At 35.4% G+C, this 16,178-nt stretch overlaps 1 protein-coding gene across 4 annotated transcripts in view; it reads left to right on the plus strand.

Annotated features, from left to right (window-relative positions):
- Positions 1-16,178, plus strand: part of REV3L (REV3 like, DNA directed polymerase zeta catalytic subunit) — a 182,608-nt gene continuing 166,430 nt past the window's right edge. For 3 of the 4 annotated variants that reach the window (XM_044244365.1, XM_044244369.1, XM_044244374.1), the window contains exon 1: positions 1-168. In XM_044244365.1, coding sequence (XP_044100300.1) covers positions 30-168 — 139 coding nt within the window. In that variant the 5' untranslated portion in view covers positions 1-29. Of the gene's footprint in view, positions 169-9,381; positions 9,507-16,178 lie in introns of those variants that run through there. The other variant, XM_044244372.1, reaches the window with a different exon arrangement.

The following is a 16,178-nucleotide window of genomic DNA, read 5'->3' on the forward strand; positions in this document are numbered from 1 at the left end:
AAGAGGAGGCGGTGGCGGCGGCGGCGAACATGTTTTCAGTGAGGATAGTGACTGCCGACTACTACATGGCCAGCCCGCTGCAGGGCCTGGATATCTGCCAATCCCCCCTCACCCAGGCCCCTGTCAAGAAGGTGCCCGTGGTGCGAGTCTTCGGAGCGACCCCGGCAGGTAAGCGGGCGCGGGGCGCGGGCGGGAGCCGGCGGGAGCCGGCGGGGCGCCGGGGCTGCCCTCCCGGCCGCGCACACGCGCGCACGCCGCCGGCCTTCGGTGTATCGCTGCCGCCGCTTTCCTCCCCTCCGCCCTCGTCGCCTTTTCCCGGGTGCGTGACAAGAGGCGCAAAAATGTGGGTCCGCGCGAGCGTCGCGCCCCCTCCTCCCCGGACAGGGAGGCGGCGGGCGCCGAGTGTTTACAGTGCGTGCGGCGGTCGGGGGCCGGATCGGGACTCCCGGTCTCGGGCCGGGGGGGAAGCGAGCGCCCGCGAACCGCGCTCTGACCCAGGACGATGGGCCAGGTGGCCGCGCCATGTCCCCCCTGAACCGGTTCACAGAGCCCCTCTCTGAGCTCTGACGCTGGTGGGACTGCGGACACCCCCCTCTCCCCCCCCCTACCCCCACCCCCCCCGCGTCTCCCAAATGTCCTTTCTGGAAATGGCTTTAAGAGGAAGGAGTAAGTGTCAGCTCTCTGTGTTCAGTCTCTCCTCCTCGCGCCAGCGCTCTCCTCTGCCCCTTCCGGAGATGCCGCGGGCTGAAGAGTGGCGCCTGGGGCCAAATAAGCTTTCTCATTGAATGACCATGTGGTTCCGCTGTGAGTGCGGGTCGTGACTCCTTGGAGTCTGAGCCTCAGTGTCGGGGGACGGGGCAGCATCCTCAGGTGCACTGGCTGTGAGGGGAACGTGGATCCATGGAAGTAGGAAATGTGCGTTTGTTGCCCACGTAAAACCTCTCACTCAGTAGCGTGAATTTCTTAAGAGGCGCAGCTAAACTCAGCAACGCAAACATTTAGAAATGCCCCTATGCTGAGTTGTGGTACTGCATTTTACGTTCACGTATCTTTAAAATAAAAACTGTTTTGATGAACGAGTGGGGTGGGGAGACAGCAGTGACAAGCTGCCTTCTCAAAAGTTCCTAGGGATTTGTGATAATATGAATAGGTAGTGGCCACATTTACAAGGTTTTGAATTGTGGTTTTCTACATGTCTTGAACTGCCTACGTGAAATAATGGAGCTGCCTCGTAGAAGGGGATGCTCTTACTTCTAGTTGTGTGTTGCCCTATGGGATTTTAGATAGCCATTTCCCACTTGATGCTCCTTGCCCTAATCACTCTTCATCTTACGACTACTGTTTCTGTTCACTACCAAGATAATAACCCTTTCTCAGACACAAGCACTCATTTTCAGGCAGTTATCTTTTAATGTAAATTCCCTTTGTTAAAAATTTCTGTGTTGTTAGTGAGATTTGATACAGTATTCCTTTTTAAAATAATGAGAACGATTTTGATGGCAGGGACCTGGTGAAATGGGAAATTTGAGTGCTATTAATTTTATGAAAGTATAACACCTGAAACTTTAGAGGCTGGAAAATAGAGGCAATAAAGTTCTGAAGGATAGATTTTCTGCCCTTTTAAATATATTGGTGCTGTCTTTTGTTTCTAATTGGAATTTCAGTGTTATATATACAGTTTGTGCTCACTTCAAGTACAGAGGAAGAATAAGAGTGACGTTGATATAGCTCTGTTCAGACAGATTTCCGAATTATAAAGGGACATGCTAATAGGATATTCTGTGGTATTTCTAGGTATTAAAGTTTGCATGGTTTGGATTACTTCTCTAACACATAGTCCCCCCTCCCCCCGCCAAGTCACTGAGTTTGTATCCCTGGATGATTTCCAGGCTGTGTTATAGAAAAGTTTTGTTTGTGGAATAGGTGAATTTCACTGTGAACTAGCAGTAATTCTATAAAGTGAGAAAATATTTTTAAAATGATAAAGATGATGAGGTACTTTTGTGTTTTTCAGTATAAAAAAAACAGACACGGGGACTATTCTCTGATAAATATTCATTTTTTCCCTTCTCTTACATTAGATTACAAGCCCCCTCCTTTAAAAAAAACTTCAAAAAGTATATTTTGAAATGTAGAATGTAAATGAATATGGATGACTTTTTTTGTACATACATTGAAGGATCGAAGCTTGATACAAAGAAACTGAAACTTAAGATTGTTAAGTATCAGATTGAGTTTACTCTAAGTATAGTTCTCAGTGTCACACATAAAAATTTCCTGTTTCTTCAACATGTGAAAAAATTTGCAGTCCCTGGCATACATTTAGAGTTTATAGCCTTCAGCAATCAAGCCAGCATTTTTAACGTGTTAGAAACTCCCAGTAAATTTAGTATTAATTAAATGTAAACAAAAACTGTATAATTATCTGCTCCTGGATTCTCTCCCCAAAGACAACAAGTCCACTTCACCCATTAAAATAAAACTTGAAAATAATTAAAAAGTCAATCTGACTTGGTAAAAATCTGAATGATAGAATTTTTAATGAAGACAGTTCTATTGTTTGGAAGTACAAACTATGTTTATATACTTACTAATTAGTAAAACAAATTAATGAAAAATAATAACATGATAAAACTATGTTACATAAAGTACCATAAATGTAAGCCTTTCATATTATTAGTTGATTTTGGAAGTCCTCAATTCTTGATTTGGAGAAAAGCTGTTTTTAAACTGAGTTTGTTTTGTAAATGAGTCCTGAAAAATAGCAGAAAAAATTATCTCCCAAATAAACAGGGCACTTCATATTTGTATTATAAATTCTGAACTGATTGGTTTCTTATGTTTTTACTAGTTCAGTTTTTCTATTCATAAAAAATATTTTTCTGCTTTAGAAAACAGTCCGGTTGACTTCTGATTGTCCTGTGTTTTGAGGGCATAGCCTGAATAATTTAAGAAATAAACTGTCTTAGGTTTAAAAGCTCTCATATCTTGAGTTGGTGAAATTGGAAAAGGTTTTAAGAAAGTGACATATTCAAATTTGAATGGTAAATCCTGACTGATTTAATCTGTTGTTGACAGGATATTGATTCCTGAGAGAATCACTTAAATTTTCTTCATGTGAGTGATGGAATTATTTAAAAAAAAAAAAACAACAAAAAACAGAAAAACCTCTTCTGCTTTTCTAAACGCATTTAAAAATGTCTTGAACATTATTTTGATATAACAATGTATTAGCAATGTAACAACGTTTCCGTAACTTGTTTTAATGGAAAGAAGCAGGGCTATAAATAATAAGCAAGTTATGTTTTTCACTTAGATTTGAATACAGGTGTGACTGCTCTGGGAATTCACTTCAAATAAAATCCTAAGGCTTCGTCGTGAAGACCTGACTCCAGTGGGTCTGAGAGGCTGTCAGGTTTCCACATCCCAACTTTTGCTTAGTTGCTTGATGTAACTCACTTCATGTTGAGTTTAGAAAGCGCTCGGTTTTCTCAGCACCGGGTTATACAGAATCATCCTTTCAAAAAGCTTTCCTGCTGAGATGCAGAGTAGGAGTAAATAGAAGAAGAGTGAGAGTGAGATGTTCACACAGCAAGTAATTAAACAAAGTAGGCCAAACAGACTATAGAGGGAGCTGCTTGTCTTTAAGATCACTGTAAGGAACTCTGCCACTCCCCCCTCTAGTCTTCCCTCAGGTAGTAAAAATTTTAGTAGATTGTTCTAGTTGCTAACTGTTAAACATGAAATCAAGTTTTTCAACATGAGAAATTGATCATTCTGAAATGCTGTATAAATTTATGTAGTTGCTTAATAACATCACCTTTTTGGTAAATTGGATTTTTAACTAAGTTTGAGACTAATACAGTTTTGAAAACCATAGCATTTACGAACAATTCAAATTATAACTAATTTCAACTGATTTCTCTAATAAAACTCTTATTTGTTCATAGTCTTTTTTTTTGTTAAGTCATTTAAAAATATTTTAGGATCACATAATATTTATTTATGTAATTACTAAAAAGGTTTTTCAGGAGCATTACTGAGATTTAGTGATTTACTACAAACAAAATTAATGACTTTTTTAGTAGGCATTTGTAGCCCTGAGTGGCATATTTTGTTAGCTTTCTGTATTATATTTGATTTAAAATCACAATTAGTGGATCAGAGGATGAAGCGCAGGACCCTCTTAAATCTAGATGCAGTAGAATCTGGTAATAGTGATTGGGTTCATTCAGTGAACACTTAATGAGAACCTACTATGTATATTGAGCTATTTTTGGTGTCGTTATGAACAACTTTTACTCTCTAGACTCTCACAATATAGCAGAGATGACTCTAAAACGTAAGTCATAGTTTGATTGGAGTATGACAGAAATGTGTGTAAGAAAGCAAGGACTCCAAGGAGGATATGTCAGTGATCAACTAGCAGGCAAAAAGGGGAGTCAGGGAAGGCTTCATGAAGGAAGTATGGATTAAGTCATTTTTAAGGAATTTCAAAATTCTGATAGAGGAACAGATACAAGGTAATTCACAAAGAGAAAACTGCTCTTGGCAGGGCAGCTTGGCAATACATATCATAATCCTTGAAATGTTTTTTGACCCAATAATTCTAGTTTTAGGGATTTTAATCTATGAGTGTAAATCTTTTGGCAAATCTGATTATCTTTTGAATCCATCTACTTCTTTTCATTATCCATCACCACCCTAGTCTAAACTACTAGCATTTTTTGATGCATTTACAGTAGCCTCCTAATCTTGGCCTACCCCAATCCACTCTGTTCCCTTCTAATCTGTTTTCTACACTGTAATCAGAGGGATCTTTTCAAAATGCAAACCTGATTATATCACCCTACTACTTGATATGCTTCAGTAGCTTTCCATTGCATTTAGATAAGGACAAAGCTACATGTCTTATGTGGTGGCGTCTACAAGTCTTACAGGGTCTTTCATATAGTCTGGCCCCTACCTTTCTATCCAGTCATGGCTTGAGCCATGTTCTTCTTGCCTTGCTCTTTGTGTTCCAGCCATATTGGCCTTATTTCAGTCCCTGTTCTTGCCATGCTCCCTTCCACAATAAGGCCTTTATACCTGCTGTTCCCTCTGCCTAGAATGTTTTTCTTTTTCCGTCACCTAAACTCTGATTTATCTTTCCTCAGGGAAGCCTTCCCTATCATAGACTCTCAAAACTCCATAAACTCTCCTTCATAACACTTGCTGTAATTGTAATTTTATATATGTTGGAGATTAATGTCTGTTTTTCCCAATAACCTCCATAAATGCTGGTAATGTGTTCATTTTTGCTCACCATTATACAGTCAGTACTTAACCACAGTGCTTGAAAATCAAGCATTTTTGCAAGAATTAATCAGTAGATGATAGTCATCAACAGGGCACAACCTCAGATATTCAACAGTTGGGAAATGGTTACATAAACTGGACATATTCATGTGGTAGAATTTATGTCATTAACATTTTAGAAGGATAAATAATATAGGAGTGCTCAGTATGTTATGTGAAAAAATGAGTTTGCACAATAGTCATTTATTAAAATACAGAAAAAGTACATAAATATGTAAAGGTTGATTATCTATGAGAGGTGTGTTTTTAATTTTTTAGATTTTCTTACAGAGAGAATGTACTGATTTTGTAATTTGAGAGAAAACTGTGTACAAAATTAATGAAAAACTGGCTTTCTAGGTATATTTTAGAAATACAACAAAAGAGACTTAAAGTTCATACTGGGCTCCAAAATAAGTATCTGCCCAAATGCATGACTATGTGATGATAGCATTGAACTTGATTATGTAAAATCAATTTAGTAACTGCAGAATGATTCTTACATTAAAGCAAGCCAGTAATTTCTGGCATTTTAAAAAATTACTATTATACCCATTCATATGTAACAGATTTTAATTTTAAAATGTTTTGAAAAGTAGTTCCATTTTGGCATATAGCAATAATGAAACAGAGTGGAGGCCAGAAATTGACTTAAATATAAATAAAATTTACCTTGTGAAAATGGATGCTACCCTTACCTATTAGTATGGAAAAAATTATTTAATACTGGAAAAATAAAAGTTGGCTTCCAGATGAATCAGAAGATTTAAATGTATAAACAAAACAACATAAGAATTATTTTTAATATAATCTAGGAATGACAAAGCCTTTTCAAAGTATAAAACAGAACTGGAACCTGGTTGGTTATCTTTACAACATAAAAAATAAATTCTGTATAGAGAAAAAAATCAAAGTTAAAAGAAACAGACTAGTAAAACTTACTTGTACTCTCTTCACAAAGGCTAATGTCCTCTTAATATACAAAGAGCTCCTAGAAAATGATCTAGTAGACAAAATGAGTGAAGAGAATTCATATGAAAAGGTGTGTAATTTTATTTATAAAGGACATGTAAATTAAAGCTACAACATACTGTTTATCATCTATCAAATTAGGAACAATTGATTACATAGTATAACGGGGAGAATGACAGGAAGGGGAAATGGGCATTCTCATATTGCTGGTGGGAATATAAAATGTTCCATTTTCTATGGAAAGCAATTTGGAAATCATTTACAAAATTAAAGATATACATATGTTTTGATCTAGCAATTTCATTCAAGGATTTTATCCTCAAATATTTTATATATGTGTTAAATGAACATGTAAGAATATTTGTGGCAGCATTGTTTGTCATTGCAAAAAATTGGAAACAACCTAAACATAAATCAGTTAGGGAAGTGGTTAAGTAAATAATGGTGTATCTATTCAATAGAATACTAGGCAGCCCTTAAAGTAAAGAAGCAACATGTGTACTACAGTGATGCCCTGTCTAAGATATATTAAGAGAAAAAAAAGCAACATGTAAGACTCCATGTATGGTATGCTGCCATTTGTGTGGTTTAAAAAGTTATATATATAAAATATATATGTACATGTGTGTATGTCTGTAAATATCAAAGGATATGTGAGAGTTTGGTAACAGTGGTTGCCTCCATTGAAGGGAACTGGTGGCCTAGAGGACAAAGGTGAGAGACTGAATTTTTTTTTTTTTAGTATAATGTTTTGTTATTTTGGAATTTTTTTTTTTTTTTTTTTTTTTTTTTACCATGTACATGTGATACCTATTCAGAGTTAGTGGTGTGTGTTTGTTTGTTTTTTAAGTTGTGTTTGAAGGAATTGGTAAAGAGGAGCAAAAACCAAAGGCTGTAATAGTTGTGAGCAGTTATCAAATGATTACTGCAATACTGTTTAATTTTAGATTTTGCTAGAGGTCTTCTAATTCAGAGTTTCGTAGTGGTACATGGTTCACTGGAGGGAGGCTCTCGCGGAGTGGCGTCTAAAGGAAGGCTGTGGGGTTCTTTTAAGCAAGTAACATCATGAGCAGTAACCTGAAGTTACTGCTCCTTTGGATATTTTTAGTGCATTAAAGGAGGTGCTTTATTACTTGGAATCTACTTCAGCTCGCCACAGAGTATGCAGCTACCTCTTGTGGAGAAGGGATCATGGAGCTACCGTTGGAGTTTATATTCTGGGTGCCTGAGGAGCATGTTACACAGCGCAAGGTGTAGCCCAATGACAATGAAAGCACAGGGTAGCAGGGATGTTGGTTGCCCTGGGGAGCCCAGCTCTAGGCCTGAATTTCTGTATTCACTGTATTGGATCTCCTAGTCACATGCATCTGATGTGTTATTTAGCTTCCTGCAAGGTGGCTACCTAATAGTGCATGTATGTTCTGCAAAAATAAGCATCACTGTTATTTTAAAATATTATTCCTGATGTGAAAAAGGTTGATTTTGAAATTCATTCATATTATTACAAACCTCATTTAAATTTTAATTTTCTTCTATAATTATATAAAGAAAATATGATGAATTTTTTTCACCAAGCACCATGTTGATGCTTCCAAATGACCTTCTTGTGCTGAACAAATACTATTTACAATGTGAAAAAGGTTGGGAAACACTGTTCTGGTCAAATCATTTTCATTTTATATAAAGAGAACTGAAATCTAGATAGGTGAGCTCAGGGATTGGTCCATTGTCCTATAAGTTGATTATGTGGGGTAGGGGTGAAAACTAATGATCTTGACTCTTAACTCTCACTACTTCACACTGTCCCCCCAGACATGAGGGAAAATTGGAAGAAGGCATTGATAATAGAAAGGTGAATATACTGACCCTTGGAAGAATTGTTAGAAGACCTGCATGTACACAGTTTAGAAATCCTTAAGGCCTACTGTGTGTAATAGTGCTTAGAATCTTCCTGTAGAATAGGTTGTAGTGGGATTTGTTTTATGATGAGGTTTAAGGAGGTCAGGGTTAAACAGATTTCAAAGGATGTTATCAGTAGCCCTAGACATTTCAAAGAAATACTCAGCAACTTACTGAGATATGGGATATGGTATGTTGTATGTTACTTTGGTACCTGGCTGCCATTTTAATACCGCGGTGATACTAAATAAGAGAGGAAGGAGTGGGAGTTAAGGTACAGTGAACTTTGGGTAAAATGTGTATAACTTACAGTTTCCAGGAAAGATATAGATAGGGCAGGAGTAGGTGTTTTAGGCAATTAAAACAATTCCACTGTTTAAACATAAAGTAGGTACATTTTTGAGACTAAAATTATAAGTTAAAATAAAATCTTCTTAATATTAGGTCTAGTTAACCTTTTGGTGTGTTGGTGGTTTTTTTTTTTGTTGTTTTTTGTTCTTGTTTTTTTTTTTGTCATTTAAGTTTTTCAGATGACCTTCTGTGTTTCTTCCAGTTCTCTAGCTTTTTAAATATTTCATTTTTTTTTTCAGTGAAAAATATTTTGTTGCTTAATTAGTATTGGCAAACTGGACTGTTTTCTGCAGCAGAAATTGAATGTATGCCTAGCAAAGTAAATTCTGAGAAAAAAGGGTAGTAATTGTCATTGTAAATGTTAGGGTTTTTTTTTTTTGGTCCAATTCTATTTTCTTTTTAGACAATAGTTGTGGGAAAAACTAAGAATTTGAGGCCAATTTCCTTGGAGAGTTATTTAATTTTCTTTGGGCTGAGAGAGCATTTACTATATAAACGATTCAAATAATACAAGAAAGCGTGTTACCTCAAAAGTGCTTGTGTAATAAATAACAATATAACAAGAATTTTCTATTTTTCTTCCATTTATTACAATTACCAAGGAAGTATAACCATAATTTAAAAAATATCTTATTTTGCGTATATATTTACACTTCAAAGTAATTTATATATTAAATTAGTTTTTGTTTGAGATGGTGAAATGAAAGGTTTTGTAAGTAAGAATACATGTTGATATGTGAAAAAATGTGAAGTTAAAACATGTTGGCATACTCCTAGTTTCTCAGAACAAGAAAATGACTAATCTAAATTTCATTTCAGAATAAAAACCAAGACAAGCCACATAAAAGCAACCTAAAAATTAAACTGTCATCATATTATTTGTTTTAAAACTATGGAATAATATATCTGAGGAAGATTTCTCTCAAAATTGTTTTTCTCAATTTCAAGTAAGTAATTTATTTTGGTTAATATATTGGGGATGAGGGGGGTTGGGGGTAAGCCTTGGCATTGAAGTTGAAAAATCCTACTCATCCTTAAAGTAACAACTCAAATATTAACCTCTTTAAAGCCTTTTGTGACTCCTTTGCCCATTCCCAAAAGGTTATCTCTTTGGATTCCCATAGTCTTAGCCCCCTTTTGTATTGCTGATAAAGGACTTAACGCAGGTAGTGTTGTATTTGTTTGTAGGGATAGTCACATGGCACCCTAGTGTGCCTCCCTTGCCCACCCCCCCCAGCCCTTCTGCTGAGGGACCTTGGTCAAGCTATTTTACGTCTATGAGCCCTAATTTCCTCCTCTGTAAAATGAGTTCTAATAATTTTCACCTCATTGAATTATTGTGATTAAACAGTAATAAGCAAATGTGTGGCATGATAACAATATAAGTGTTACTTTCTTTACTCTTCTAACCCAGAATCTGCCACATTATTTCATGTATACTAAGCACTCTTTAATTGAATTGAAATGAAAAGTGGAATTCTTGTAGCATTTATTAATTTAGGGCAAACTAAAATTACCTGCACTTGTGGTGTAAAGCTTTTTGTAGTTGGTCACTACCTCTTATATCTTCAGGCTAGGTAATTACCTTTTAAAATACTTTTTAAAGAATTGACTTTTTAATAAATACCCATTAGGCCTGATTTTTCTTTTTTAACTATTGATGTATTTAGAGAAAGAAAAGTGTCCAGGCCTGATCTTGCCTTGAAAAAGGCCAATGTCAAGCCATCGATTCAAGGAGTAACTATAATTTTCCAATGCTGCAGATTAGGTTAAGTTTATTTCTTCTGAAAGAGCCTTATTTTCCAAAGCCTTCAGTAGTGTCTTCTTTATTATAAAGATGGTGTAGAAAGTATTGAAAGTATGTGTGCCACAGATCACAAATTCGATAATTGGATTTATTGCTCTCTTGTTTTTGCCATTTGTGAATTCATAAAACACAAAAACTGAAGCCTTTGGTTTTTAAACCTATTTAGGATTGTGGAATGTGGACCAAGTGAATTCATTATTGCCTGGAGTTTTGATTTCTTCACCATATTTTCCCTATGTGTTTTCCCAGGTTTGGTTTGTTTTTTTTTTTTTTTTTTTTTAAATAACATTGTTTTTTAAATTTTTTCATGAAGTCATTAGAAAGATTTTCAAATTAATTTTGATAAATCACTGGTTGATGATGCTTAATGATTTTAAAATAGAAGCCAGGTTAGTCAAGACATTACTTTTGAGTCATTTTACTAACAGAGATTATAGGCCATTTATTGACCCTGTACTTATGTGTCCACTTCTAGAGTGAGTGTTTTAATCTTTATAACAACTCTATAAAATGGGTAGTACTATCCCCATTTTACAGTTGAGGAAATGAGGCTTGGAGAGGTTAATTTACTTTTGCCTAAAGTTATTCGGCATATATTTACCTCTTAGCATGTGAGGATTAAAATGAGGGAATGTGTATTAGCCTAAACCGAAGAAGCAGAGAAGCAAAATCTGAGATTTTGGAATTTGATAATCATTATTGAGACATGACTGTGACCATGAATTTATTCTTATTCACTTTTTTTGTGTGTATGATAATATACCCTGCTACTCTGTACTGAGCCTTTTTTTCCTGAGCAATATTAAGTCTCCTCTCAAATTCATGTTCCCATTTGGACTAGATTGTTTCGTTTTATGTATATGTGCTTATAAGATGATAATGGGACTTGACTATAATATCAGTCTGATACAAAATATCTTTCTTTATAAGTTTAGTTTGATTAAACAAGTAGTGTATGAATATATTCTCATTGTGAAATTTAACAAACAAATGAAACATAAATTTTCCTTAATCACCACCAATTCTATTTCCCTATCCACTTGTATTGGTTTTTGCATAACCTCCCCAAAACATAGTAGTATAAAATAAGCTATTTGTTAACATATGATTCTGGGATAGGCTCAGTTAAGGAGTTTTGCCCCTGCTAGTGGCTGGGCTTCTTATGGGGCGTAGTCAGCTAAGAGGTCAGCTAGAAGGTGGTTGGTCTAGGATTGCTTCATTCATATGTCTGGATATTGGTGTGAACTGTTGGCTAGGGTCTCAGCCTACTGGAGCTAGGGTCTCCAGTAGGCTAGCCTTCAGTTGGAGGCAGTACTAGTCCATATATTTTACTTGTTCCATGGGCCAAAGCAAAACATGGTCAAGCTCAGAGCAGTGTGGAAAGGGTTTCCTAAGAGTGTGTGACTCATTAGGGGACCATTATTGCAATAATCTATACCACTATTGCTGTCTGACTCATTTTTCAGGAAACATTTGTCAGTGTGTCGGTGGTATACTCTTGAAAAAGTATAGTGTTTAAAAATGTATTCAGCAATTCAGATAAATTCCTCATTCTTGTTTTATTTCATTCTCATCATTGCTCAGCATCATCCTGGTCCCATTTAATCAACAAATATCTACTGAGCCCCCACTAAGTGCACAGTAAGGTATTAGGTGGGCAGAAGATCACTGGAGCAAGATCACTGTGTTCATCATCCAAGTTTCTTAAACTTCCCTACCTATCTCCTCTATTATATGAACAGAATTCTATAAAAGCAGGCAATTTCAAGTTTTCTGAAAATGACCAACAGCCCACACAAGACAGAATATATCTTGTATACTCTATTTTTTAAATGTCTTACAAGAATATCTTCAATAGAAGAAAAAGTGTAACACCGAGGTTGTTTTGTTTTGATCTGTACTCCCACCAGCAATATGAGACTTTTTCCATCTCTTCACCAAGTTTATGTTCTCAAGTGTTTTGATCTTTGTGAATCTAATAGATAAAAACATGGATCTCAGTGGTTTTAATTTGCAGTTCTTTTATTACAAGTGAGACTGAGTATCTTTCCATATGATTGAGAGCCATTTGTATTTCCTTTTCAATGTACTACATGTTTATCTTCTGTCCACTTTTCTTTTTTGGGTCTTGGTCTTTGGTTTATTGGTTCCAAAGAGCTCTTCATATAATAGGAAAACTGGTCTCTGAATTGACTTTCAAGTATTTTTCCCAGTTTGTTTATTCATGGGTAAATACATTTTAATTTTTTCATTTTATAAAGAACTTTTATATCTTAAATGAGGCTTTAGATCACATTTAGTTGAAGTTACCTTTAAATATTAGTCACAGGAGTAGAAGAAAATGATCCTGACTTTATCACTTCTTATTTAGAGAACTTACCTTTAAAATGCCGTAACTTAAAATGAACAGTTTCAGAAGGATCCTGTTTTTTATTCACTTTTTTTCCCTCAGTTTAGTTCTGTCCTGAGACCACCCGTTTTGGGGCTATTTTTAGATGATTAGACTGTGTAGCATAGGTGGAAAAAATTCTGTGTTACTTAGAATAACTTGTTAATAATGTTGCTTTGAGTCTTGTTCAGCTTGTCCGTGTGTGTACACACGTGTGCACTTATAATGTGTACAACACATACATATATAGTAGTAGTGGTTCAAGCTGGGCTCTAACTCATAACCTATTTAGCAAGCCTTTACCTAATCAGTCAGATAGCTGTATTAGGGTGGCTAGATTGGGCTAGACTTTACCCAATGGGCCAAATAGAGGAAAGACAATGGACTCCGGTCTTTTTTGAGAAGACAGTAAACCTGCCCACAATCCAAACAATATCCTACATTTTAATAAATAAGGAGCTAGAAGAGGGTAGCAGAGGCATTTGTGACCTCATCTGCAGCATCTGACATTGTGAAATACTAAAAGTTTTCCCCCTTGACTTCTGCATAAAAGGGGATTAGAAAATCATGAGGCTTTGGAGATGAGTGTGTTTTGAGTCATTTAAGGTAGTTTTCAAAAGTTTTTAAAGTTGGCAAACCCTTCACAAATAATTTTACCCAGCAGCATTCAAAAACAAAAAAGAATCCTTTTGTGATTTATAGTGGACAGTGGTGGGCAATGGTAGAAAACCAGTTTTTGCCATGCCTTAAATTTTAATTTTTCAGAGTTGTTGAAATGTTCTTTAGGATCTGTTATATCATTGTTATCTTTATAAATGTCTCATTGACAATTAAGAAGTTTTCTGGGTGGTAACTATAATTCAATTATAGTCAGCATTTCATAATGTATAAAATTGTCCAGTCACTGTTGTATACCTGAAACTAGTATAATACCGTATGTCAGTTATACTTTAATTAATGCTTTCCATTTATTTGATACAAAATTGTGTGGACATACTATTTCCTTGACTGAAAGAAATGTTAACATTTCTGAGGTTGTAATACATCTTACAATATGTGCATTTAATATAGTAGTTTTCCCTTTTGAGAAGTTGATATTAAACTGATGGGATATCTTCTAAGATAAGAGTTCCTAAAAAAAATATAGCATTTCATAATTTGTTTTCATCCTCTGTACATGTATTTCTTTATGTAATATGTCATGGAATTGAAATTGCTTCCTACTTCATTTTGTTCTTCATTTTTGCCTTGCATCTTTAATGGTTTTAACTTTGTATATTTTGATGTTGTTATTTGGCACTTAAAACTTCATAACTAATAGATCTTTTGTGGCAGTGCTTTTCAGACTATTTGTAGTAAAGAATCAGTTTTTTCCTGATACTTCTTTAAAATACATTGGAAATGAGTTAGAAAAATTAAAAAGAGTGAAAAACCAAGAAGCAAAAACAAGCTTCCTTTTTTTTTTTTTAAGATTTTATTTATTTATTTGACAGAGATCACAAGTAGGCAGAGAAGCAGGCAGAGAGAGAGGAAGGGAAGCAGGCTCCCTGCTGAGCAGAGAACCCAACTCCCGGCTCTGATCCCAGAACCCTGGGATCTTGACCTGAGCAGAAGGCAGAGGCTTTAACCCACTGAGCCACCCAGGCACCCCCCTTTTTTTTTATTATTAAACAGGTACACAGTTTCCCTGTCATATTGCTGTAACAGTTTCTAAGTGCTTGCTTTCAAGTTTTATACTTGTCTTGTTCCAGACCTATAACAGCTAGTTAATGGACCATGTTTGAGTAGTTCTGTAAACATCCTTTTTTCGATTTAAAGAGACCCTTTAATTCCTTTCTTCTTGAATCCTTTTTCTTGACCCATATCAAAATTGTTATTCCTATGTCCATGATACTATCATTGCCTGTCATTATTTTTAATCTTTTTTATGTCATTTCATTTTTTCAATCCCATCTAAGGATCTTTCTGATTGGCTTTTAAACAATAAAAATTTGTTATAATTGATTTTTTCTTCTGTAATTTTATATTTTAATAATTTTGTTCTTTCCTTTGCTCTTTGCAATATTAGACTGTTTTGTGTGTTTTTTAAATAGGTGCAGAAATCATTTTAGAAGCTTATATATAGAAATATAGTTGTAATTACAAAATTTAAGAACAATTCAAAAATATTTTCTTTAATGTAATAAAAGGAATTTAGCTTATTTTGTTTTACGCTCTCAGCTTCTCAAGTTAATCTTTAAAACTAACCTATAAATGTTGCATAAACTGTGTATCTCCTCTTTCAAAAAATTTTAAGCTTCTGTATTAAATTTCAACAGAATAATTTGGACTCTACATACTAATTTGGTATAGAGTACAACGACTAATCTGTTTATACCATACCTTTTATACCCGTGCTTGAGTTCCAATTTTAATTTCCCTCTTTTGGTTGCCACAGATATGTTTTTAGGAATATTTTTCAGGAGATATTCATGTGGATTACTTTTTCTGAACCCTTGAATATCTGAAAATGGCTCTTGTTGCATGCATGTGTTAATGACAGCACGACTCAATGTGGTATTCAGTGTCCCAGACTTTTCCTTTATAATTCTCTAGCCATTATTCTGGTCTCTTTTACTTTTGACTGGGACAAGAAAGACCTTTTGATGTAGAAGTGCTGGTGCTTTTCATTTTGGGAATAGTTCTTCTGTTATACCTTTGAATATTGCTTACATTCCATTTAAGTGTTTTTTTTTTTCTTTTATTAAATAACTGTTATTGGTGGACTGGTTCATATTTCTTTCTTTCTTTTTTTTTTTTTTTAAAGATTTTATTTATTTATTTGACAGAGAGAGATCACAAGCAGGCAGAAAGGCAGGCAGAGAGAGAGGAGGAAGCAGGCTCCCTGCTGAGCAGAGAGCCGGATGCGGGCCTCGATCCCAGGATCCTGAGATCATGACCTGAGCCGAAGGCAGGGGCTTAACCCACTGAGCCACCCAGGCGCCCTCATATTTCTTTTTTATACTGGTCTTTTTCCTTATTTTTAACTTTGTCTTTTTGCATTCTTGGTGAACATTTTTATTTTCATCATCTACTTTACTGATAGGTTTTTTTGCGATATTGATTCTTTCTCGTCTCCAGTGTGGAATTTAATTTTGTTGTTTATTCCTTTCTTTTTTCTTATCGGTTAGAGTTCCATAGGTTTATATCTTACTCTGCATATGTCTTTTGTGTCTTTAGTCCTTCCTGGTCTTTTTAATTAATCATCTTTCCTTATAAAATATGTTTTACAAGAACTTAATTTTCTTGTCTTTTACTGAGACACACAGCAGATACTTTCTATATTTCTTCTGTTTCCTAATGTAAATTATTACAGATTCTTTTCATTGACAATTTAAGGATGTTTTATCCATGCTGCTGAATATTTATATAGGTCCCATGCTA

Source organism: Neovison vison, chromosome 1 (assembly GCF_020171115.1).
Source record: "Neovison vison isolate M4711 chromosome 1, ASM_NN_V1, whole genome shotgun sequence".
Classification (NCBI taxonomy): domain Eukaryota; kingdom Metazoa; phylum Chordata; class Mammalia; order Carnivora; family Mustelidae; genus Neogale; species Neogale vison.